The sequence below is a fragment of the Emydura macquarii genome, unplaced genomic scaffold (assembly GCF_026122565.2).
Source record: "Emydura macquarii macquarii isolate MOO-44397 ecotype Brisbane River unplaced genomic scaffold, CSIRO-AGI_Emac_v2 contig_1119, whole genome shotgun sequence".
Taxonomy (NCBI): Eukaryota; Metazoa; Chordata; order Testudines; family Chelidae; genus Emydura; species Emydura macquarii.
Window position 1 is genome coordinate 20,202,305 of NW_027131256.1, and position 25,123 is coordinate 20,227,427.

The 25,123-nt window shown below is 44.1% G+C and overlaps 1 protein-coding gene across 3 annotated transcripts in view; it reads right to left on the minus strand.

The window, feature by feature from the left end:
- The window catches only part of MPZL1 (myelin protein zero like 1), a 45,626-nt gene extending 20,503 nt beyond the window's left edge, over positions 1–25,123 (minus strand). For all 3 annotated transcript variants that reach the window (XM_067546276.1, XM_067546278.1, XM_067546277.1), the window contains exons 1-3: positions 25,006–25,123; positions 7,737–7,897; positions 3,877–4,090 (exon numbers count right to left, since the gene is read on the minus strand). In XM_067546276.1, coding sequence (XP_067402377.1) covers positions 3,877–4,090; positions 7,737–7,897; positions 25,006–25,105 — 475 coding nt within the window. In that variant the 5' untranslated portion in view covers positions 25,106–25,123. The remainder of the gene's footprint in view (positions 1–3,876; positions 4,091–7,736; positions 7,898–25,005) is intronic.

Here is a 25,123-nt window from a genome sequence, read left to right on the forward strand (position 1 = left end):
ACACCAGCCTCTTTCTGCTTAAGGTTGCCACGGCAACAAAGATTTTTCAGACTGGAAGGGATCCAGTGTAGGTAGCTTTTATTATATCTATCTTTAAAAATTACAGTAACTATCAAATTGATCTACTTTATATAGACTTTGAATTATTGAGTGCCTGATAGGAGAGAAAGGAAAGAAAGTTGGCCACAGGCCTTGTCTGCATAAGAAGATGCACTGATTGAAATAAATGTGTTTTTTATAAAAGTGATTTAATTAATCTGGTGCAAGCCCCAGTTAATTTACTAAATTAAGCTAAATTGATATAAACCTCTCAAATCAAGGGCCCACAGAGGGATTTGCACTAGTGTAGCTACACCTAAAAGCAAATAGTAAAACCTGTGAATCTTGTGCACAGACAAGGTCTATAATCATGAATATGCATATCAATGCTCTTATTAATTAACTCCATATTGATCTCACTACACTCGGGGTAGTTCATGAGGTTATGCATAAAAAAGCCAAAAATGTCAATCCCAGTGATGACTGAACCTGGTGAGATTCTGAACAAAAAGAGCTCTCAAGCCATCCTTGAAGCTATTCCCATTATTTCACACTAATTCAGACATTCTAGGCTTCAGAGTGATGTTCGGAGTTATTGTGTGTGCTGGTCGTGCTGTGCTGGGAAAGTTGCTGGTGGTGAATGAGATGGGGCTGTGCGTGTCTGGAGCTATGGCATATGCTGGTTGTGCTAGGAGATTTGTGGAGATGGCAGGTGAGCCATATAATCCACCATCTGTGCAGTCTTCCTAATACAACCAATGAAATTGTTGTATGAAGATTAGCTGTAGAGCAAGAGTGGTAATTGGTTGAGTTATCTCTGAAATCAAATGGTCTAGGACAGTGGCCCTCAACCAGGGGTATGCAGCAGTCTTCTAGGGAGTACATCAACTCATCTAGATATTTGCCTAGTTTTACAACAGGCTACATAAAAAGCACTAGCAAAGTCAGTACAAACTAAAATTTCATACAGACAATGACTTGCTTATACTACTCTACATACTATACTTTGAAATATAAGTATAATAGTTATATTCCAATTGATTTATTTTATAATTATATGGTAAAAAGTGAGAAATTAAGCAATATTTCAGTAATAGTGTGTTGTAACTTTTGTATTTTTATGTCTGATTTTGTAAGCAAGTAGTTTTTAGGTGAGGTGAAGCTTGGGGAGTACGCAAGTCAAATCAGACGCTGGTGATATTCTGAACAAAGAGCGCTCTCATCCATGCTTGTAGCTGTTTCCACTGCTTCACATGGACTCAGACATTTTAGGCTCTAGAGTGACACTCCAGAGCATGCAGCCAACTTGACATGACAGTGAAGGTGCTCTCAGCTATAAAAGTGGTCAGCCAAGGAGCATTGTGGGATGCCATTGGGAAGACCAACTAAACCAATGCAGCTACATAATCAGCCCTGGCTGCCTATGCTAGCGCTGCACTGCACTGGTGGTGGACAATAGCCTTGCACAGAGCAAGTGTAATTCCAGAAGTGGTGTGAACACCTGTGCACTATAAGTAGCAATGGTGAAGATTGAGGTGTGGTGTTACAAGCCTGTCAGGAGATCACACTGGTAAAAATTTGTTAGTGTAGGTCTAGGGTTCATGCTCCACCAAGATTGTGATCAATTCTCCTCTTTATTCCCCAATGATTTAGACAGCATTGTGACATATACCACAATTTCCTGCAATATCCCAGACAAGCTTTACTGAATTAAGTCTTAGCAATTCATTGTACTAAAATTTCAGGTATTTATCTATTATTATGGGACTGTGCTGTCTCTAGGGAGGGAGGGGGAGACATCACTAATGTAAACCGTGGGAAGTGTTATGCGATTCAACGGACTATATGAAAATATGCCAGTCAAGAATGAACTTTTAAAGTTCAGCACATTTCCCAGGAAATTTCTAGGGGAAGGTGTATGCAAATGTATCCCGTCCAATTATGCAAAAAAAAAACAAACAGCCTTTTGAAACTTCACCCTGAGAAGGGGACCTTTGTCTTCTGAACACCTTTTACATGAAGGCAAGATGAGAGGCCCAACCTGTATAAAGAAGAGACTCAGACTCACGTGTGTGCTTGTTCTGAACCAAGTTATGAACTTATAAAAACCCCTTGATGGGCTTTGAAAGACTGACTCCTACCAGAGCCCTAGTTAGGGATGGGGTGATCTCTGGTAAGCTTATTAGTATAAAAACCTACACGTATATGTTTTCTCTGTAATGCTTTCACCTTACAAATAAATGTCCTGGCTTATGAAAAGCTGGGTGGTACGTTATAATTATAGGCACTTATGCTGTTTACAGCCTCTAAGGAGAAATGTAAAGCAGGCCTGCTCAGGCAATTTGACTTGCTGGGGCATTCACAGTGTAGGCAGGGAACTGTGCAACCTGGAAAAATACCCCAGTCAGGAAGGAATGAGCAGAGAAAGGACAGATGGGGAGCTACATGCCTGAGAGTGGATGTCCTTGGTGAACTATAGAGGGGAAATACAGGTGCAGTTGCCTTGAACTGTGACAAGCGCTGTGCATTATAAATTCTTCTGAATCCCTGAAGTAGTAATGAACTTCGGAGAAATAGACACCCATCCTACTTCACAATTTGTTCCAATTACACCCCACAACCAAAGTTTGTGTCTTATTCCTGTTCCCCAGAGAACAAAGCATATGCTTGACTTCTTCCAACCTTAATATATTACTGAAAGAAAGGATTTCGCTTCATGATTTCATCAGGATCAATTCAATAGCTGCCTCCCATGTCACTTTTACATGTCAAAAGTCATAAGCACACAGTAGGAAGTGGTTTGTATTGAAAGATGGAAGTGGTTTCTTGGATGCATGGAAGTCTTAGGCTATGTCTACACTATCACTTATGTCAGTATAACTTGTCACTCAGGGGTGTGAATAAATCAACCCCCCTCCCCCCCGCCAAGGAATATGTGTTAAACCAACATAAACGCCGGTGTGGACGGTGCTATATCAGTGGGAGAGCTTCTCTTGCCAACATAGCTACTGCCACTTCTTGGAGGTGGATTAATTATGTGCTCTCTCGTCAGCTTACAGTGGCTACACTACAGATCTTACAGCTGCGCCACTGTAAGCTCTCAAATGTAGACATGACCTTAGAGTAGCTCAGAGAGATACATAAACTTTGTGTCATCTGTAATGTAACACCCCGCTAAATTGAGATACTTGATTAGAGAAACATTACTGTATGAACAGAGATTAGCTCAGTGTTGTTAATTATTAGTGTTCCTTTCTGATGTTTACATGGTAATGACTTGTAAACCTGTTAAACATTTTTTACTTCCTAATAACTATTTAGGAAGTTGGATGAGCTCCACTTTCTTGTGCTCTAGGAGTGGTAATTGCCTTAACATACAGACAATCACAGGTCTTCTTTAGATCTCTTCAAAATCTCCGCACGTTTAGTTCCTGATCTATGAGAGAAGTGACTTCCATCACCTGGAATTTAAACAGCATGGACCAAGCATCTATTTCACCAATATGAAGACAGACCAAATGTTAGTTTCCTGCATGATGTAACCAAACCCACACCCCACTTCACGCCTTCAGAAGCCTGTTGGCTCTATGACAGTCATGCAAGAGAAATGGGATTTGTTTGCAGACTTTAGGGCATGCCAAGGATTCGGATATGGGAATACCATGCAGGGAATAAGAAAAACTGGGCAAGCCTGGTATCTTCAGTGTTTAAAAATTAACTTTGACAACAAAGCCTGTGAGTGGCTGTTAGGGCTTTGGAGAATAGAGATAAAACCAAAAGTCTCTCCCAGGCCCAGAATGACACCTAAAGGAAAGAAGAGTTAGTGAGGGGAGGTACCTCTCTGCACGACTCTAAGTCGGATTTTTCCTGGCTTGACGACTATGTCAGGTGGGTTCTTGACATCGCAGAAGTAAGTGCCGTTGTCCTGGAACTGCACATTTGCTATGCTGACTGATGCATCTTTCTTGTTAAGGTCTCCAGCCCAACTGATCCTGTTCTTAAATGGTGTGTCCTTCCCAGGGTACGGATTCCCTTGAGAGTAATGGAAGAACTGCAGCCAGGGAGGAGAGTGTGTAAGAACATCCACATAAGACGGCTGCAAAGCTTACACCCTCCTTCACTATTATAGCATCATCAGATCTGCTGGGCCCTTTTCAATACCATATTAGGGGGAGGACTAGAAATTCCTCCAGAGAGGCCTGCAATTTCTAGTTTTGCAGATTGTAGCAAGCATGCTGTCACTCCACTGATCACACATTCAAGTAGCCACACTATGGCTTAGCCTTCAAGCCCACCATCCCCATCAGACTGCAAATTATTTTATTTTATTTTTATTTATTTTAGGGCCAGGGGTCTCAACCTGGATATTGTGATGCTAAAGAAGGGTTCACACACAGATGTCAAGTCACAACCACCCTGCCCTTCTTGTATTGCTAAACAGGAGGGGGATTCCACTTCCCAGGTAGATGGGAAATGATCCTGGGGTTCTTTAATGGAAAAAGTCGTGAACCACTGCCTAAGACAATCCTTACTAGAATAATGTGTTTATACATCACCTAGCAGAGTGAGGACACAATTCTGATGGAGACACAATTCTGATGGAGGCATCTAGGTGCTGCTACTATGCAAGATGAGTATTAAATACTTGCATGTTCAGGTATGTAGAGGTTAACAATCTATGTGATGGAGGAAGGGAGCTAAGCCTGAAAAGGTTTTGGCTGGTGTGTGGTGGTGAAGGGGTTTTCCCTCCCAACATTTTTTAAAAAGTTAATTTAAGAAGGCAGGTTTTGCTAGCATAACATTAAATCTGACTGTTTAAATACAGAAAACAGAAAATTCAGAAATGTTCAAACTGCAATATTAAAACATGATTTAAGTGCAAAATAGCAAGTTAACACTAAAAGTGAGGAGTTAACGTTGCCAATGAACTTCCAGAATATGGAGACTGATCAAACTTAATTCTCTGAAAACCAGGAATTGAGTTAAGTAGCATGCCACTCCTGCAATGCAACCTTAGCTCTGTGGCCTGCAGCTGACAACAGCCAATGGGAATGGTTCAGTAAGGTTGGTGTCATTAGTAGACATGAAGGACTACATAAAGGTATCGTTACTTGTTCAAGATTTGAATCTGCATTTATCTGCTTGCACTCCAGCTGCATTCACTGTGGTAAGTGTAGCTGAATAGAGGGAAGAGTTGTCATTACGCTATGAAGAGAGATACATGTGATCTTCTGGGATCAAGCATACCTCATTTCAGCATTCAATTCTGTAGTTTGTGCCAGCAGAGGTGCACAGGGGTCTTGCCATGGGGACTGTCAGAACTCTGGTAATATGCATGATTGTGGTCCCCAAGACCGGGTGAGGGGTAAGTGAAGGTGGCAACTCGGAAAAAATTCTCAGGCAAGCGGTGGTAATATTTAGCAAGTCTGCATAATTTGTGTGGAATCGGCAGGTCCTGTATGCTATGCCTGACCTAAATTAGAGGTCTGTCATAGCAAAGAGAAGGTATTAGACTTTGTCCTCCAGTGATCATGTGCTCTATTCCCAGAGTGTTCTGTAGCATCTGTTAGGCCCAAGCTAGTCTGTGTGTGCAGGCATCGCTCAAGGAGAGTAGAGGTAAGGCTACATTGCAGCGATGGTATAAACCTTAACTCTTCATTTCTTGATTTTCAGAAATTTAAATTTAGCCACATCCCAGAAGGGCACAAGACTCCACTGGGCAACTTTAACTGCGTTAATGAAGTTTTGGGGCTTTTTTTTTTTTTGGTTGGGGTGGAGGGGGAGGAGGAGGAGGAGGAGAACCATGACAAATAATAATTTTTCTACATTCCCATCTAACAGCTCAGCTCTCTCCCTCCACTGCTCTGGTCCATGGCAAGATTATCAGGCTGCAAAATGCACTGGCTGCATGCTAGTGACGTCCCTGCCCCAGCATCATCTCATCTCCAGTACAGCCCACTTCTCCCTCCTCAGCTCACCTCACCAAAGAGTAGCAGGTGTCAGCATGGCATCTGCAAGTTGAGGAGCTGGAAAGAGGAGGTGGGAACAGTGAAGGAACTAGCATGGAGTCAGTGGGGAAAAACAGAAGGGCATGTATGTAGGGGAATTTGGGGAGGCAGATGAAGCCAACCAATATCCCCCATTGTATAGCTCTGACTCCTCCTTTCCTCCCCACACTTCCCTGCACTACTCCAACACCTTCTCCATTGCCCCCCACCACTGCTCTGACACTGCTCCAACATTCCCTCCATCAGATCCATTGCTGATCCCTCCCACAAACCCTGCTGCTCCAAACCCTGCAGGTACTCCCACATACACTGCTTCAAACTCAAATACACCCCCAAGCTCCACCCTCACCCTTGCACTCCGCACCTCTGGTAAACTTGCAGGGGCCATGAGAAGGAGGGGCTGGGAGGGGCGGGGGTGGAGGGGGGCTGTGAAGAGTGCACGTACCAGATGGAGGCAGGAGAGTGCACATGCAGTCCCTATCCCATGCACTTCACATGCTCATTACCTGTTCCCGATCCCAGTCCGCGGCTATCCCTTATTTGTTGAGGGATGATAGAAAGCCTCTAAGAAACCCAGTTCTTCAAAGCTCTAGTCAAACTGGTTTTCATGTGTTGTGTCTGAATTGTTTACATCAATAAAGGATTGTTGTCTAGGATGTGCTGGCCCAACAGGAGCTGTGCCAATGCACAGCCCCAAGGAGCAAAAGTCAACAAAGGGACAGGGCCCCCACTTTGCACCCTCCGAAACCCAGTGCACTGCACCAACACACCCCCATGTTCTTCCTCCCTGCTCTGAGCCCCCTCATTCCCTAGCTATGCACCTTTTTGATGCACACTCTAAACTTTTTTTTAAGAGTATGTATACACTACAAGTGCTACAGCAGCGCAATCGAGGCCAATGTAGCATAGACTGAAGGGATTTTTCTGTCATTGTAGTAAATCCACCCCCTCGAGAAGCAATAGCTAGACCTACCTGCTACTACAGTGGGGGTTAAATCGACCTAACTATGTCGCACAGGCAGTGAAATTTTTCACAACACTGAGCAATGTACCTAGGTCAATCAAATTTTTAGGCGAAGATCAAGCCAATGGGTATGTCTACACTACAGCTGGGAACAAGCCCCCAGCTCAGGCAGAAACAGACTGTCAGTAGCAGGGCTCAAGCTAGCGTGCTAGAAATAGCTGTGTGGATGTTGCAGCTCAGCCTCTCAAGTCAGCCTGATCCCCTAGGTTTGAGTTCAGGTGGCTAGCCCAAGTCTGTGCCAAAGCCACAATGTCTACAGAGCTACTTTTAGTAGGCTAGCTCATACCCAGCTAGCACAAGTCCATCAAGTCTGGGTGTTTCATTCTGAGCTGCAGTGTTAACCACCCTGCATCAGATATCACCATTTGGGCCTTTTCCACACCAAGCTACATGGCAACAAGAAGAGAAGCAATGTTAAACACAGGATGTGACACGGTCACCAAATGCTTGTACATCTTCTAGATGTGACATTTCAAGCCAAGCTAAAAACAAAAGCTTTACATGAGGGATGGGTGAAGGAGCAGCAATCTGGAGTGGGATCTGCTCTATAATCATACCTGAAAAACAGAACTGACCTCAAAGAGTTCTTTCTGAAATATACCGAAGACTTTCCCCTCCCAGCCGTGCCCCAAACAGTGGGATTAACCCAGACAAACAGCTCTTACTGATATAGGGGTTGTTGCTCCCTCTGATTGGAAGCTCCAGGAGATGGAAGCTGCACTGCTGATCACCTCTGGGGATGAAAATGTACATGGAAGTCTTGCCTCTGTCCCATTCTCCACAAAGAGCTCCTCTGGTGTCTTCACCTCCACTGCTGATACTCTGACTGTTTAGGGTGGGGAAGAAGAAAAAGAAAAATGGAAGAGTCAAGAGCTGTATTCAAGGACCAGCAAAACAAAGGCAACATGGGATGAACTGGTTCCCCTTCAGGAATACACAAGAGAACCAACAAAGCAGCATCACCCCATGGTGATAGGTTGTACTGCTAGACCTGGCTTCCCCTTCCTTGTGGTGTTTGTTATGGGGTGTTCCGTGCCAACAGACGCTTCCTGTAGTGCAGCAGGGAGACAATGCTATAGTAGGAAGCTCCCTTGTATTTATTGCTACAACTTCCACTGGCAGTTTTTGAGAAGTGAACCTTAAAGATTTTGGGCCAGCTGCTAAGCAGTTTCCTGTTTGGTTAACATCTCTCTCTGCTCCTCACCACACTTAGAATCTCTGATGCAACGAAAACAAAACACCAAATTCAACTCCACTCATGAGGAAGCAGAAAAAAACAATTAACCTTTAGGCTAAGTGCATCACTTAATTGTATGAGGCATAATGTTACCTCTCCCTGGCGCACTTCAGCAGGAGTCCTAGATAAATCATGGATGAAATACATGTGAATTGTTTGACTTACAACGTTACCAAAGCTTTTAACTCCTACAGCATTTCAGGTGAAGGATCGGTTTACCAAGATTTCTCATTATTGAGCCAGTGATAGATGTGTTCAGCCAGTCATACAGCCTGGGATCTGTCTCCCCATCCTTCCTTCCCACTTCCAAAAGAGGAGGACCATTAAGCTTCAAAGTATTTTACAAAAGAGAAGATGGTAGCAGCAACTGTCATGTGTGTTCCTGCCATTAGATCAGTGTTTAAATCTGAGAGGGAACTGGATCACCTCACACAGCAGGACTGGAAAACAGCTTATAATGTCAGTTCTATTAAAGACAGATTATAATATTTTAAACTGAGGCAGCCTCCAGACACTTAGATAGCATGGTGAGGAGTTGGGTTTGAATATTTATAGTCCAAAACAACCTGGGGAGGTAAGGCTGCGGAAGGCATTCAGAGTGAAAGCAAGCCCCGAAGACTGCATACAGCTCAGAGTAACTTCAACTTCTGTAGAAGAGTTAGTCTGTAGAGTGCTCTAGAAGTGCTAGTTATTTATTCTCCTACAGAACAAACTTGTTTAAGGGGCCAGGGAAGGTTTGGCACTACTGACTGCCTTGTCATCATAGCCCTTGTATCAAACCAACAGAACAGAACAGAAACAGCACTCTAACAGATGGATTTCAACAAGGGGTTGCGACAGAGCTTCCCTTCTCCCCTACAAACAAACAATCTAACTACAGGCCAAAAAAATACTCCTTTCCTTGGGTCCCTACCACCAAATGTTTATTTGGAACACACAAGAGGTCTTCTGGCAATTCAGTGATGTGAACACATAGCTGCAGTGCTGCAAGTAGATTTTTTCTGCTAAAGCAGTGGATATTATGATAACAGAAAACAATCCATTGTTTCAGGTCCAAGCCACAGAACAAATCTCCCTTTCAGACACAAAGCAAGCAAGATGCCCTTAACATTAGTGTGGGAAGAAATATCAGCCATGAGACACTGCTTGCCTGTATAGGGGACAGAGGATTCATTGCCACCAATAGGAAGGAGCTGGAATAAACAGGTCAATGCTAAGAAACCACTGCTGTACATAAATAGCCCTCGGAAGTGCAGTGAAGAAAAGCCTTATCTTCCTCTTCAACCCACACTTACTGAGCTGGAATTTTACTATCTGGGGACCTGAGGATCTGTTGTACACCTAGATATTAATAAACTTTCACCCCTGGAAACCTGGCTTCTATTCCCAATTAGTTCATAAGTGGACTTTGTCTCCTCAGTCTAAACTGAGACTCCCAGTTGCCCACATCACAAAGCCACTCCAAAATTGATACTTTATTCTCACTAGCGACAAACCCTGATGCTTTGATAGAACTGTGTTATGGCCAGGTAAAAGGAGCAACCACTGAATTACATGAAAAGCCAACCAGCCAGCACTATCCTATAATACTGCAGAGTAGAAAGACAAATCTCTAAAGTTGTAACCTCACTAAAGATCGGATCTTACAGACTTGAAACCTGCAGCAACATAACTGCATTGATCTCAGGAACAGATATAGCTCCCCTTTATAGTCTCCAGCCAACCCTGATACCAGCCTCATTGAATCTACAACCATATCTTCAAACCCAAAGCAGACATCAAAGGACTGTAATACACCACACCGTTCTTCAGCTATTCCTTCCCATCTCTCCCTGCACGAGTCAGGAGTCACATTAGCTCAGAGTCACCTCATGCTGTGCTTCTGGGACAGTCACAGAATAAATAACATAGTGCTGGTTAGAACATACCATCATGTCAGTGAAATCTAACATACAGCTCACCAGAATATGGTGAAATCTGGGTTTCAGTACTAGGACAAAAGAGGCCCATGTAAACCTTTCACTTCTGGAACTGTCTTGCAGTCTTCTCATCTCTCCCCACCCAAGTCAGGCAAGATTTACAATTACCCTCAGTCAATACACAACTGCCCCAGAAACCAGGACATACATTAAGACATTTGAGTTTAAAGAGTTCACATGCTTCTGCAAGTGATATTGATCAAGTTCCACCTGTCTTTGTTCTCCTGCAATCCAGTAACAACTGAACCATGAAAGGGGCTTTCTGATACCAGGGACTATTTTCAGCTTGTAACAGATTTTACTTGACCAATACATTTAAAAAGAAAGGAAACTGAAAGTTTAGGGCTTGTCTACTTGTTAAGATTATCAGTGTAGATAACTACACAAGTTCAGAACTAATGTGTTTTGCTGGCCTCTTACCTCTGTAGCTAGCAATGGAAGCAAAAGAGAGCAATATTTCTGGAAAATCTAGTTTCCCTAGGAAAGAGTCAGCTTGTTCAATAACACTTGCAGGGGAATGCTAACTTTTCAAACTCAAATGTCTTACACAGGTTCCTGTTCTACCCAAAATTGTAGTTTGAAAGTGCCTTACTCGGTTTCCTGATCTTTACCTAAATACAGAAGCTAGCAGTTGAGGTTGCCAGCCAGGGCTACAAGTGCAGTTTTTCCAAAAAGCACCCACAACTCCAACTGTCTAGTGTCTACAGTGGCAGGTTTGGAAAGCAAGAAACTATTTTTAATTTTTCTACATGGGAAAATTGACCAAAATAGTTATTGCAGAATAAGATTACACAAAATGGAGAAAAACAAGCCAAGTAACTGTAAAACAAAAGTAGAACCATCAGCAAAATCACAGCCCAATATTCTGGAGATAGCTGGCACAGACAAACCCAAGGAAATACCAAATACAGAACCCTATATTCTGATATGTGGCATTAAACAAGACAAGAGAATCACCAGTAAAGTTAATTGCACTTGAACATCTCTTGTGGTAGTCTAAATCTCAGGTATAATTAAGAAGAGGCAGACACCACTGTCTGCAGGTCCACTTCCCCCCCACTAGAAACAGTCTTTGGGACATGAAACGTTAATAACCAACATATCAAAAAGTTATGACCTGAAGGTGGTCATAACTGACCCTGTTATCATCAATATATCAGTTACAAGACCTTCCCATCTCTCAGAGTTCTGTAAAGCAAAATTATTTGTTTCCAGGCTAAATTTCTCATTTTAACCCCTAAAACTTAATATTTGTCTTTGACCAATTAGACAGAGTGGTCTTTAGAACAAGTTTTGTAGTTTGCACAGAAACCTGTCCAATATATTGTTCTCCCTCTCATTTCTCACGAAGTTGTAATCCACCCGGGGACAGTTTAAGAGGAGGTTGAAGTGACAGGAATGGGAAAGCCTAAGATTAATGTCACTGCTATCTGGATGAGGGAAAATGAGAGATGAATGGCAATAAAAAAAGCAAAGCCAGGTGTTGTCAACAAAAGGTGACATTATTAGGATATGTTGAGCTAGGGATAACAAAAGAGCGGAGGGCCAGGAAGTGGAAGATAGGAAGGATGGTCCAAGGAGGTCCTCTCATCCAGACTGTGCCCAGGTTTTATTGATTCTTTCTACATAAGAGCTAAGATACTGCCTTTCCTATCCATCCACACAGCCAAACTCTTGTCTAGGCTCTCATGGTCACGCGTCTCAATTACTGCAGTAACCTTTTCTCTGGCTTTGACAAATGCAATTCGCCCCCCTTTTATCCGTTCAGAATGGTGCTGCAAAAATAGTTTTTCTAGCTCTGCTCTTTACATCCCTTCACTGGCTCTCCCTTTTCTATCACACACAAGCCACTTACCTTCACTTTCAATGCCCTTGAGAGATGATAGATGGAGTGGGGATAGGCTGTCATTTGCTATCGAGCTCTCAACTCCCATATCCGCTTGGCCCATGAAACCAACCTCCATCACCCACTTGTTTAACTTTCAAACAAGCATCTTTATACTTCCACACACCCCATGCTCCTCACACTTAGGAGCGCCCTGTGAACATCTGCAAAGCTACTCCATTATCCTCCTCCAAATCCCTCCTCAACACTCCTTTGCCATGATGGCTAAAAAAAACCAAACAGGTTAGGCAGTGCTTTCAACACACCGTCTATCATGCTGACCAATACTGTTTCCTTGTATTCCCCCATTTGTCTCCATCTGTTGTCTCTTCTTATACTTAAAGTGTAAAACTCTTGAGACAGGGGCTGTCTTTGTTCTGTGCCTAGCACAGTGGGGTCCTGGTCTATGACTAAAGTGATAGAGATAACTATCACACAGCATAAATGTGAAAAGCCAGTGAAATATGTTTAAGGTTACAGTGAAAGTCAAAAGATTTAAGTAAATAGGAAGTAAATAAAGCACGATGAAAGGACAAATACAGATCTAGAAGTGAGGTGTTGATGTCCCTGGGTTGGCGCAGGTCCCAGAGTAAGTCTTGCTGGCAGTGTGATAATTAGTGAAAAATTCTTTAATGGCTAGTAATCCCACCACCCACTGAGGCTTGGTCTTCATAAGGAAGAGACCAACAGCTCAAATTAAGAACACATCTTCCCCTCCCACTCCAGTGAAGACAAGTTTCACAAGAATCAGCAGGTAGTGCTAGAGACTAGATTTCCCCCAGTTTTGCACACAGATTAGATTTCCTCCAGTTTTAATTAAATCTGCTAGTCTTTAACCCTACTTGCTAATTCTTGTGATAACTCAAGCCTACCTTGTCTTCGCTAAAGACTATGCTGGCAAAATTTAGGTCACTCAGGGATGTGAAAAAAACACACACCCCCCCAGCAACCTAAGTTTGGTCGGCATAAGCGTCAGTGTGCACAGCGCTATATTGACAGGAGAGCTTTTCCTGCCGACATAGCTTCTGCTACTCGTTGAGGTGGTTTTATTATGTTGACAGGACAGCGCTCTCCCATTGGCATAGAGCAGCTACACAAGCCATTTTACAGCCGCGCAGCTGCATCAGTACAACTGTGCCGCTGTAAGCTCACTAGTGTCGACATGGCCTAAGATTTTACATCAAGTGAATTAACTTGAGTTAGCTAACTCGAGTTAAGAACACCCTTTTTCCTAGTGAAGACAACCTAACAGGAAAAAGGATGTCAGACGACTAAATATTGGGTGATTAAAACCCAACTATCTCCATCCTACACTGGTACTGCAGTCATTAGAATCACTACAAGGTTTGCTAGTTAGGAACAAACTACTCATTTTGACTGTCTTCAGGACCATTCATATTTATAAAGTTTCATAACTAAAGGCTTTTTTAATTTTCAAGAGAAATTAGAAGCTGGTACCTATCTAAATGAGGGAGACACGTCAAAAAGAGATGGGGAGGTGAGATGAGATAAAACATGATAGCTGTTCCAGATAACAGCTACTGCTGAGAAGGCTCTTGCATGACAGTAGCTACTGCCAGATCATAAAGGAAGAGAGAAGAGACACAGAATGAGTAAAAAGGGTAGCAGAGAGAAAACCCAGAAGGTGGCGTTAGGGAGTCCAAATAAAACAATTCTATAGGAGGAGGCAGTTTTTAATCACAAAAATGGTGAGTCAGTGGAGCTGTTGGGCCTCTGCACCCTTACATGTATAACTGAGGAGTCACAGCTAAGGTCTAGTCTACACTTAAAATTTACAGTGGCACAGCTGTATTGGTACAACTGTGCTGCTGTAAGAGCGTTATGTCGATGGGAGAGAGCCTCTAAATGAGCCACCTAACTGAGTGATGGTAGCTATGTCAGCGGGAAAGCATCTCCCACCAACATAGCACTGTCCACACAAGTGTTTATGCCAGCAAAACTTATGTCTCTTGGGGGTATTTTTTCACATCCCCTGAGCGACAAAAGTTTTGCCAGCATAAGTGCTCGTGTAGACAAGTCCTAAAGCAGCGCAGGAAAGGAAACAGTTACCATGCTTAGATTTTCCATGTTTTATATAAACCAAGAACTTTGTTCCTCTTTTGCTTAAGACTGAGTGAGTTGAAAAAACACAACCAGTTGTGTCTCAAACTATGATAATTTGTGTCTCAAACTTTGGTTATCACACATTCAGCTCTTTTTCCCATGGGGAACACTCCTCACACCACCACCATTAAGCAACAATATTGCCCAACATACTTTTTTTTTTTAAACTGTATATATGCCAAAGAATCACATTATGGCATACTGCAAAAACAACGAGAGTCCTGTAGCACCTTAAAGACTAACAAATTTCTGCGGGCATAAGCTTCCATGGGCTGTAACCCACTTTGTCAGATGCATGAAATGGAAATCACAGATCAGAGGTATATATATACATCCAAGGGTAAGAAACATAACAATGGGGAGGGCAAGTGCTAACAAAGTCAATTCAGTTAGGGTAGTTGGGGCCTATTCACAACCATTGATTAGAAGGTGAGACTGTGTGAACAGTGACAATTACATCTTGTATTACTTCATACATCTGACGAAGTGGGTTGCAGCCCATGAAAGCTTATGCCTGCAGAAATTTGTTAGTCTAAGCTGCTACAGGACTCTCATTTTTGCTGTATACAGACTAACATGGCTACCCCTCTGGAATTTTTTTTTTACGGCATACTGCCTCTCTAAAATGATAATGGTGAAAAATACATCCACTTGGTATAGCTTTGGGCATTTTACAAGTGCCCTGAAGTCTCACCTTTATCTCTACATTGCTGAGACAACATTTATTGGCAAGGATCCTTGTTCTAAAAAGCCTCTTATTCAGTTCTGCTTCAGTGCAGAAACTTTGCCCCACTATCTCTTGAGAGCTAGAAAGGGACCCAAGAGCTGCACCAAGTTAGCATGAAATGGAGCACACACTGCAGCCACCCTCATCCTTAATATGTCAGGGAAGTGTCTGAAGACTAAATGCCACAGTAAAAAATTAATCTGATCAACATGGAACGTTGCATACTAGACCCTATAGCATACAGGGGCTGCATATGCATTTTAAGGATTAAATCCCACAGGCCAGTGTAACAAAGCATGCAAACTGCATTTGATCATCTGTGCTAAAAAAAAGTATTTGGGGTGGGGTGGGGTGGGGTTTCAAGTCTCTTTTATAATGGAAGTCTGCTGGCATATCAACTACAAGAGAAGTACCTTTCCTATACTGTATACATTTTTATTCTGTAGTTCAAACTGGAAGAACACACAGTTACATCAGTAGCAGAGGTAACAGGGGACACAGGGGTAACTCTCCTCCCACACTCTAAGTATATGTGTGGCACCTTTTCAAGCCTATTATGCAATTGATAAATCGAGGTGTGCGACATGAATTTCACGGGGGGGGGGGGGGGGGGAGGAGGAGGGCAGATTTTCAGAAGTGCCACAAACTTGATCTGTGGCTCAATGTTTACATATAATTTCTATGACAAATTATGTATTTCCATGATTACCTAGACTCTGAAGAATGGCATTATCTTGTAAGATTGTAGATTTTAGTCTCTTGTATGTGCTACAAGAATTTTTAGGTTTTTATTGCCTTGTCTACACTAAGGAAGCTTCTGAAAAAATTCCATCTATGTTAACACTACTTCTGAACTAGGAGTTAGCAACATCTAGAACCTCAGGCCTGGTCTACACTGGCAGCTTAGGTCGATTTAAAATCCCTTAATTTGAATTAATTACTCCCACATCTACACTGGCGCTACTGTTAATTCAAATTAAGGTCCCTGTAAAATTGAATTAATAAGACCAGGTTTGCAAGTAGCGTCGCACCTTATTCTAATTTGTTAATTCGAATTAGTGTCAGTGTAGATGCAACAGGACTTAATTCAAATTAATTGACCTCCAGAAGGTATCCCATAAGCCCCATTTTAAAGTCCCCTCCCCTCAAGCAGCCCCGGGAAGATTTGACTCTTCGTTTCCTGTGCTTGCTGCCAGCATGGAGAGAGCTTTCCCTCCTGTTTTCAGCATGGCTACTGCAAAGCCCAAATGTGCTCCAGCATGGAGTCGAGCAGAGGTGAGTTTTCTCTTATTAGCATTTCTGTCCTTGTACATTGGGTGGGGGGGCACAAGGGAGATCTCAGGTGTTTCGTTGCCTGTACTGGGTGGTAACCCAGGGCTCATTTGATTTATGTGTTGAGAAACGCTACGTTTCTCGTCAGTTATCACCTGGAAAATGTAATGTATGTAATCTGTTATACCTCCCTTGCCTGGAAAGTTTTTCAGGGAAGGGCGGCCTTGTTCCTCACTCCACCACAGGATTCTTCTCTGCAATCAAGGCAGCCAGCATCATGGCTTCCTGTGTTTTAAGCATTGTTCCCCTCTGCCTCCTTCCCCCAACAAGCCGTCCGCAGTTGGTCTCTGTAAGGGTTTGAAATCAGAGCATAGATTTCCCCACACACAACAAGCGGCCCGCAGCTGACCTCTGTAGGGGTTTGAAATACAAGCTGAGAGAGGAAATCATTTTCTAGATACAAATGTAAGTATTAATAAGTAGACCACAAAACAATGTATCACTTTATTCACTATGCTACTTGTGGCTACATTTTTTCATGGACTCCTTTTTGAAATAGTTACATTTGTATCACTTTCTTCACTATGCTAACTATGTGTCCCCTGTTACTTTTCTCTCATTCTGTAGACACCTCTGCACTGAACCGACCCTTAAGAAATGCTGCGGACAGACTGTCTCAGATTGGGGGGGGGGGGGGGGGGACGGGGACGGGGGGGACGGACACATGTTTTCTGAGCTCATGACCACCTCAACATCCGCAGAGACAGAGCAAAGAGCGTGGAGGCTGACCTTGTCCCAGAGCATGGACAGGGTCACGGACAGTCATAGACAAATGCAGAAGACTGATCGCAGTACAACGCATGAGATGCTGAAACTCCTGCGGGACCAGTCAGACATGCTCCAGCGTCTTGTGTACTTTCACAAGTGGAGGCAGGACACAGTCCCGCTGCAGCCCCTCTCCAATGCTCCTGAACCGAGGTCTATGCCACCCTCCACCTCCCCTGCCACCACGAGGTCTCGGAGGAGATTGTCCAGGATGCAGTACGTGCTCTCCTCCACCCCAGCAAGCTACCACCCTACCCTTGGAGACAGTGAATGAACCCTCACCCCTTCCTTCTCCCACGACCCGAATGTAAAGAAATAAAGTTTTGCAGTATTCCTAAAAGTTTATTAATTAAATATTATCTTGTTCAGGAGGGATTTGTCAGGCACAGATATCAAAGGGGGATTGGGTGGGGAGGGGAACATCAAAGGCAAACAACAGAGGAACAGAAATCACTCCTGCATCTCATTGCAGAATCTGGTTTTCGAAGCTTCCCTAATGCAAAGCGCTTCGCGATTAGCTCTCTGCGTAGTGCTGGCATCTGGCTGCTCACAATTGGCGGCCAGTCTTTCTGCCTCCACAGCCCAACCCTGGGAGAACCTTTCCCCCTTCCCTTCACACACATTATGAAGAACACAGCAGCAGATATCACAGAAAGGAGGTACTTCTCACTCATATTCAGTGGAGTGAGGAGACTCCTCCATCTACCCTTTAAACGCCCAAAGGCACATTCTACAACCATTCTGCAACTGCTTAACCTCTTATTAAAACATTCCTTGTCACTGTCAAGGTGGTTGGTGTAGGGCTTCATTAGTTAAGGGAGCAAGGAGCAAGCAGGATCCCCCAGGATCACTATGGGCATTTCCACACCCCCGATGTCAATTTTTTGGTCAGGGAAGAAAGTGCCCACCTGCATCTTACAGAACAGCCCCAAGTTACGAAATATACGAGAGTCATGCACCTTCCCAGAACATCCCACACTGATGTCTGTGAAATGACCCCTGTGATCCACAAGCCCCTGCAGGACCATGGAAAAGTACCCCTTGCGGTTTATGTACTTGGTCACGAGGTGTGCAGGTGCTAAGATGTGGATGTGCATCCCATCAATGGCCCCCTTGCAGTTTGGGAAGCCCATCATGGCAAACCCCTCCATTATGTCCTGCCCATTTCCCAAAGTCACTAGCCTTCATAGCAGAAGTCTAGTGATGGCACTGCACACTTGAATCACGGCAGCTCTCACTGTAGATTTACCGACTCCAAATTGATTCCCAACAGAGCGGTAACAGTCGGGGGTTGCCAGCTTCCAGAGAGCAATGGCAACTCTCTTCTCCACCATCATGGCTTGTCTCAAGCGAGCGTTCACGCGCTTCAGGGATGGTGACAGCTCCGAGCATAGCCGGAGGAAAGTTGCTTTTTGCATACGTAAGTTTTTCAGCCACTGATCATCATCCCACAGCTGCATAACTATGTGGTCCCACCAGTCTGTGATTGTTTCCCTGCACCAGAACCTGCGCTACACGGACTGCAGATGAAACATTGCAGCCTGCAGCAATTGTTCTGCTCAATTGCCTGTAGCACAGCTGCCACAGTGGCACAGGTGTAGTACCTGCTTCGCCTTCTTGCTCTGTTTCTAAAGTACTCCATGATAAGCCACATTGTATTAGTCACAATTAGAATTACAGTGCAGAGCTCAGCTGTCTCCATGTCTCTGCAGCAATAGCCATCAGGGGGAGTAAAAAAATGGCATGAAAATCCTTTTCCTGTTTGTTGGGGGGAGGGAAGTAGGAGAAGCAGCATTGCATCTTGGGACGAGGACACGCTTCCAAACAGCCACCATGGCTAGTAGCACTGTGGGATAGCTACCCACATTGCACTGTTTTGTAATTCGAATTAAGGCTGGCAAGTGTGAACGTAAGAGACCAGCACAAATAGCGTAGTGTGGACAGTCTGCTGCGATTTCTATAAATCGGCTTCTGAAAGTCAAATTAAGCTAATTCAAATTAGCGCTGCAGGGTAGACATGGCCTTAGTATTCGCAGCCCACTCATTCACTGGCTGCTGGTACAGTCTTCAGCACAGGATCATCTAACGCTGCTCACAGCAAGTTTTGGCAACATGCTGCTGCAAACTGTCAGCAGTTGGTGGGTTGCTTACATAGGGTTCCCAACTCTGCTAACATCAGTTCAGTTGAACATGTGTTGGCAACAGATGCTCAACTGGATGAGGGCTTTTCCTCCCTGCCAGTGGTATAGATTGTAGAATATATCCTCCAAACATCTGGGGTCTTAAAATTCCATGCAAAACCAGCCTTGGTCCTTGAAATATTTGGCTACTAAGCACACACTCTAAAACAAATTGAAACAGATTCTGTTTTTAGGAACTTGATTATCTAAAACTAAAATTCCAGTATAACCAACTCCAGGAAATATTTTTCTGTAACATATCTGCCAAATGTTGGTATTTGTAGGCAGATTCTCTCATTTTGAATTAATTTTAAGACAAGTTACATTTCTCATGAGGGTTTTGCAATGTTTCAAGGGGAGACTAAGACCTTTCTCGTATCACCGTTTAACAATCTTAACTTTTTTTGAGAGACATACAAAGAGACAAGCCTTTGAACTACAAACAGCTTGGATGGTCTTACTGATTTCTTTTTATTATTATTTTTAATCAGCTTTCCTCCCAAGTGACCTGCCGATTTTAAAACAATTGTTGCAACTCAGCTATTTCTGTTCCTCCTTGCACTTTGACTCAGTTTACAGCTCTTGGTTTGCAATATTCACTTTGGTCTGACTGCATCGAAGAACTTTGCGTGACTAAGTGGGGCATACTTTCCACTCCTATTGCACATTCTCTCAAGTTCTCAAACAAATATATTCTCTTACAAACCTTAAGTCTCAACTCCACACTTTTTCCAGATTGGCACGCTTGGTACATAGCTTGAGGTTTGCTCTCCACTTAAATATGTGGCTGACATAGCTACGTTGGTCACGGGTGTGAAAAATCAACACCCCTGATCAACACAGTTATGCCAACCTAAATTTTAAGTGTAGGTGTAGAAGAATGCTTCCCTCAACCTAACTACTGTTGCATGGAAGGTGGAGATCCTACACAGATGGAAAAACTCTTATTTGGCAGCATTTACACTATGAAGTCATGCTGGCATAGCTATGACGCCAAGGTTACGCCAGCAAAGTCTCTGTAATGTAGACGTACTGAGTAACTTACTTAGGACAACACAGGAAGTCTGTAGCATAGTTTGGAATGGAGGGCAAAATTTCTGACTCTCACTCCCCACATGCTAGCTACCAGATCAGGCTTCAGTCCCTAGTTACCCATTGTTAACCTGGGGAATAAGTCCCAACATGGAATTTCTCACTCTACCCAAGTACAGGATAATGGGCAGAGTTTACTTCAAAAATAAGGAAGTTATTTTGAGAATTACATTGCATGGGAGCATAAGGCCACCTAAAGGGAATATCCAAAGTTTGAAGACTGATTTAAGAATCCTGTATTTTGAATTCCATCTAAAGGTAAATGTATTGAAGTCTGGCAGGGGACCCACTGACCTTCCAAAGTGAGATGACCTCTTCTATGGATTTCATTTATCAAATAGTTATGGAGACCAGCAACCCAACTAACTTTGTATAATGTGTGCATATAAAGCCTTGTAATTATGCTGTGGGGCAGAATCTAAGCCAGTCACAAGAAGAACATTTTGAAGACTATTTTCTCTACATTAAAATACGTAATTCAGAAGCAGAGCCAGGGTTTGCAACCCATTGGCAATGGGTTACTGGTGGTGCCACTTTCAATTATACCTCTTCCTTCTCCCCAGCTATTGGCCAAGAGGGGCAGGGCTGGGCCTCTTACCCTCCCTCTCCCTCCATTATGTCCCTGGTCTTGCTCACAGAGTTGTCAGCACAGCTCTGTGGTCTTTGGGGGTATGAATCAGAAAGCATGCTAATGTGTCATGCTCTAACTGCCCCATGTAGATCTTGCTGGTGCAGAAGATCATAAGAATGGCCATACTGTATCCCAGTCTTTCAGCAGTGGCCAATGCCAGGTGCTTCAGCGGGAATGAACAGAACAGGTAATCAAGTGATCCATCCCATTGCCCATTCCAATCTTCTGGCAAACAGAAGCTAGGGACACTTCAGAGCATGGTTTTGCATCCCTGCCCATCCTAGGTAATAGCCATTGATGGACCTATCCTCTATGAACTTATCTAGTTCTTTTTTTAACCCTGTTATCTAAAAGGTACCTAGTTCACCTTAAGGTTGGACTATATCAACGTAAACAAAGTACCTTCCAGTTCACACCAGCAGGGTTTATGTGGGGCAGTGAGAGTGCTACACATTACAGCGCTCATCTATCTATAAGACTGAGACTCTTTGCAACACTCCAGGCCCGTTAGTCTGCCAGTTAGCACTCCTGGCCCAATATCATGCCTAACAAGACAAATCTGCCTCTCCAGATGTTTTAGTACATGGGGGGGAGGGAAGAGTGGTGTTGGATATTTTGCATTCCCTTACTACAGCCACCTATGATTAGTGTCATTTCTGCAGTGAAAGAAAGCTAAGCATCTGATAGCTACCTCCTCCACATGAGTCAGCTCACAACAAAGAGAAAACTGCTTAACAGAAACTACTGTATTGCACAGTGGTATTTAGTAGCCAGAGGGAGTCTTGTTCTCCAAGGATGGTCTAATGTTGCATAAACTCCATGCCACACATGGCAGCTGGCCAATCATACAGGCTAACTTCTTCTGCATTAGCTAATTCATCCACACATAAGGCACACATCTGATTTGTTCCCCACTTGCAGTTATCAGAAAATTCAGAAAGATGCCATCTACCACCACACTTAAACACTTCAGTTCCCAATGCCCAAACTGAACATGAGGGTTAACACAGCCGTACAAGTGGTGGCTGAATGCCTTGGGGCAAGGGTCCTCAAAGGTTTGGGGATTTTTCCCCATTGTGTGAATGACATATTTGAGCAATTTTGTGTATTGGCTCCTCTCCTATTCATGATTCTCTAACATCTATAGCAATTCTTTATTTTTACCTGTCACTTAAGTTTAGCAGTGGAAGAGAAGAAATCCATCCCCATGTGCCTAATCAGCTCTCCCAAGTCCACCAGCAAGTGTTCCCCAGACCACCATTTTGGGGATCTTGGCCTTTGGAATGGTTTGCGAGTAGAGGACCTCAGTGTCAAGAGTAAGCAGTCCAGCATTTTTCACTATCAAAATACACTTTCAAGGCAGTTAATCTGTACATAGCTTTTGCCCTTCTGGACAGAGTTTACCCAAGACCACATGATTTTCTCTTTGCTCTGTAAGACTGAGTTTTGCTTTTTAATCCCCTATCTGGATAGAATACAGGCTGTTGATACACTGTAAGTATAAGCTACTATTAATGGGCATGTGAGTAGAAATTCCTAATTCCACAGATGAGCCATCTTTCCACTGTCCAAAGCATTCTTTACCAAGTTGCAGTATAATGACTGAACAAAGCCAGATTATTCAGGTATATTTTCATTTTTTTTGGAAGGAAAAAGTTGTGGTTTTCCCTCTGTAGGATGGCTTTTGTTTTCCAATGATAATTAAAAGCCACTTATATTCATATGTTGTGACATGTCGTCAGGGCTTCTTAGTCACTCCTGCTGGCTACCCCACTGGATTATTTTGTTAATCTTTGTTTGTTGTTAGCTGAAGTTTATTACTTTAATTGCCATAGAGGTAAAGGCACTGGACTAGGACTCAGAAATCCAGGTTCTGTTTCCACATTTGCACCTCGTATGCCTAATATTTCTGTGCCTCAGTTATTCTCTTGCAAAGCAGGAATAAAAGTAGTTCTCTGTCTCACAGGGGTTTTATGAGACTAAATCCATTAATGTTTTGAAGTACTCAGACATTATGGAGATGCACAGTACAGAAAAGGAACACCTCTTAAATTGGCTCTCACCCTAATCCTAATACCTCCGTTTGAGAACTGCTGTCCTGAAGTTAAATTTTATTTTTTGGTGACTGAGTTATTTTTCAATCTGACTGCTTTGTCATCCAAACCAAGCATGCAACACGATTAATAAAGAGGTATTCCACCTCTTGCCTGTAGCTGGGGCCTTGTCTATGCTAAGTATTCTCAGAAGCTCTCCCACCATGAGGCTGCGGCAATGGTGGGAGAATTTATGAATATCTTCGGGGTACACTTAGTCTAGAACAGTGTTTCTCAATTAAATTTGGCCACGGAACCCTTTTTAACTTCTGCAAGGCCATGTGATACCCTCCGCTGAAAAATCCAGGACATCTTCCTCTTTCCGGCGGCGCGCGCTGTCGGCTGTTTCCGGCGGCGCGGTTTCAATTTTTCACAGAACCCTGAAATTCACCTCCCGGAACCCCAGGGTTCCACGGAACACCAATTGAGAAACACTGGTCTAGAAGACAAGCATGAGACCTACTTCTGCATGTGCCATACCCTGGATATAGTAAGGAACAGTCATCTTACTTCAAAACCACCACCTTAGAGCAGTCCAGAAAACACAAACTCCATTTGACACTATATTGCAATTTTCTCAAATACCACATCTAACAACCACACATCACTGACCGCACTACCAATTCTCAACACAATCAGTTTTCTACAAAAAATGCCTGCCATACAGAATCTGCCATAGGGCACACCTGTAAATGAAAATTCAAACCCTGTCCATATAGGAAAAGGCACCCTGTAGCCTATCATCTCTGCTAAATGGTACAACTCATTTTTAAAGATGTGTTAGAATGAAGGAATGAAATAAAGATTTGTTAAAAGTTCGGTTTAAGAAGACTTAATATGATTAAGCAATGATTGTGTGATGCTTACAGACTCACACATAAAAACAAGTTTTGTTTTATATTTAAAAACATTCCTACCATCCTGGGAACAGAACCATTCAAGAACCAGGCAGTAAAACTATGTAATAAAGGGGGAAACCGAACTAGTCAGTTTCACTGCAGGGTTTAACTGAAAACACAAAAGCATTTTAGAAATCATGAGTTTCTTTAGCCTAGTAATTGCTAATAGATACAACCTTAAAGGTAGTTTCGCTTGAGCATCCCTTTAAGATCAGAGTTTCCGCCAAGTGACAGGACTCCTGGAAATGCCTATGAAACAGCTACATGTATGGTGGGAGGTGGGCAGGGTCCTTCGCATGCCCTGCAGTAACTGCCTTCCTGAGCAGGTTCGGTTGGCGTCTTCACAGCTGCCCCTACTCTGTGTCTATCCACTGGTGCCCCCTCCCCCCACGGCTGCAACAACACGGAATTGAGCCTTGCTTCAGCCACTTCTTCCAGCCGGAAACACTCAAGTCGTGCGCCCAAGTCCCTGCAAACAGAGGGACAATCCGGTCCCTCCAATCCTCCTCAGGCGCCCTCTCCCCAGTCAGGCTCAGGCCGCACAGGCTGGGGGACGCGTCTCTCGAGGACTTTCTGCGGCTGCTGCCCTCAGGTCCAAGGACGGCGCCACCAGTCACACGGACTGTTTAAAGCAGCTCCTCCTGGGGCCGCGTTTAGCTTCATTTACTGTCAGCCGAGCCCCCCCCCAACACACACACACACACACACACCCAACACCCGCGGCAGCTGGGGGCACGGGTGGGGTGGGCAGAGGAAGGAAAGCTGCTGCTCTGCGCTCTCCCCCAGCACCAGCAGCCACCGCCCCAAGGAGGGCGGCGCGCCCAGCAGCCGGCGGACCCAGCGCAGCCGAGAGGAGCTGGCGGGGGGACGACGATCCCCCCCAGAGATCCCCGCAAAAGCGGAGCTCGTGGGGTCCCCAGCCCAGGAGCCGCCCCGCCCCGCCCCGCCGAGGGCTCCCCGCGCCAGGCCGCCCGGCCCCTCCGCACTCACAGAAGCCCAGCGCGGCTGTCGCCGCCACCGCGAGCATCAGCGCCGGGGCCCGGCCCGGAGTCGCCCGCCACCCAGCACTGCCGCCGCCTCCCGCTGCCATTTTCCTGCCGCCGCCGCT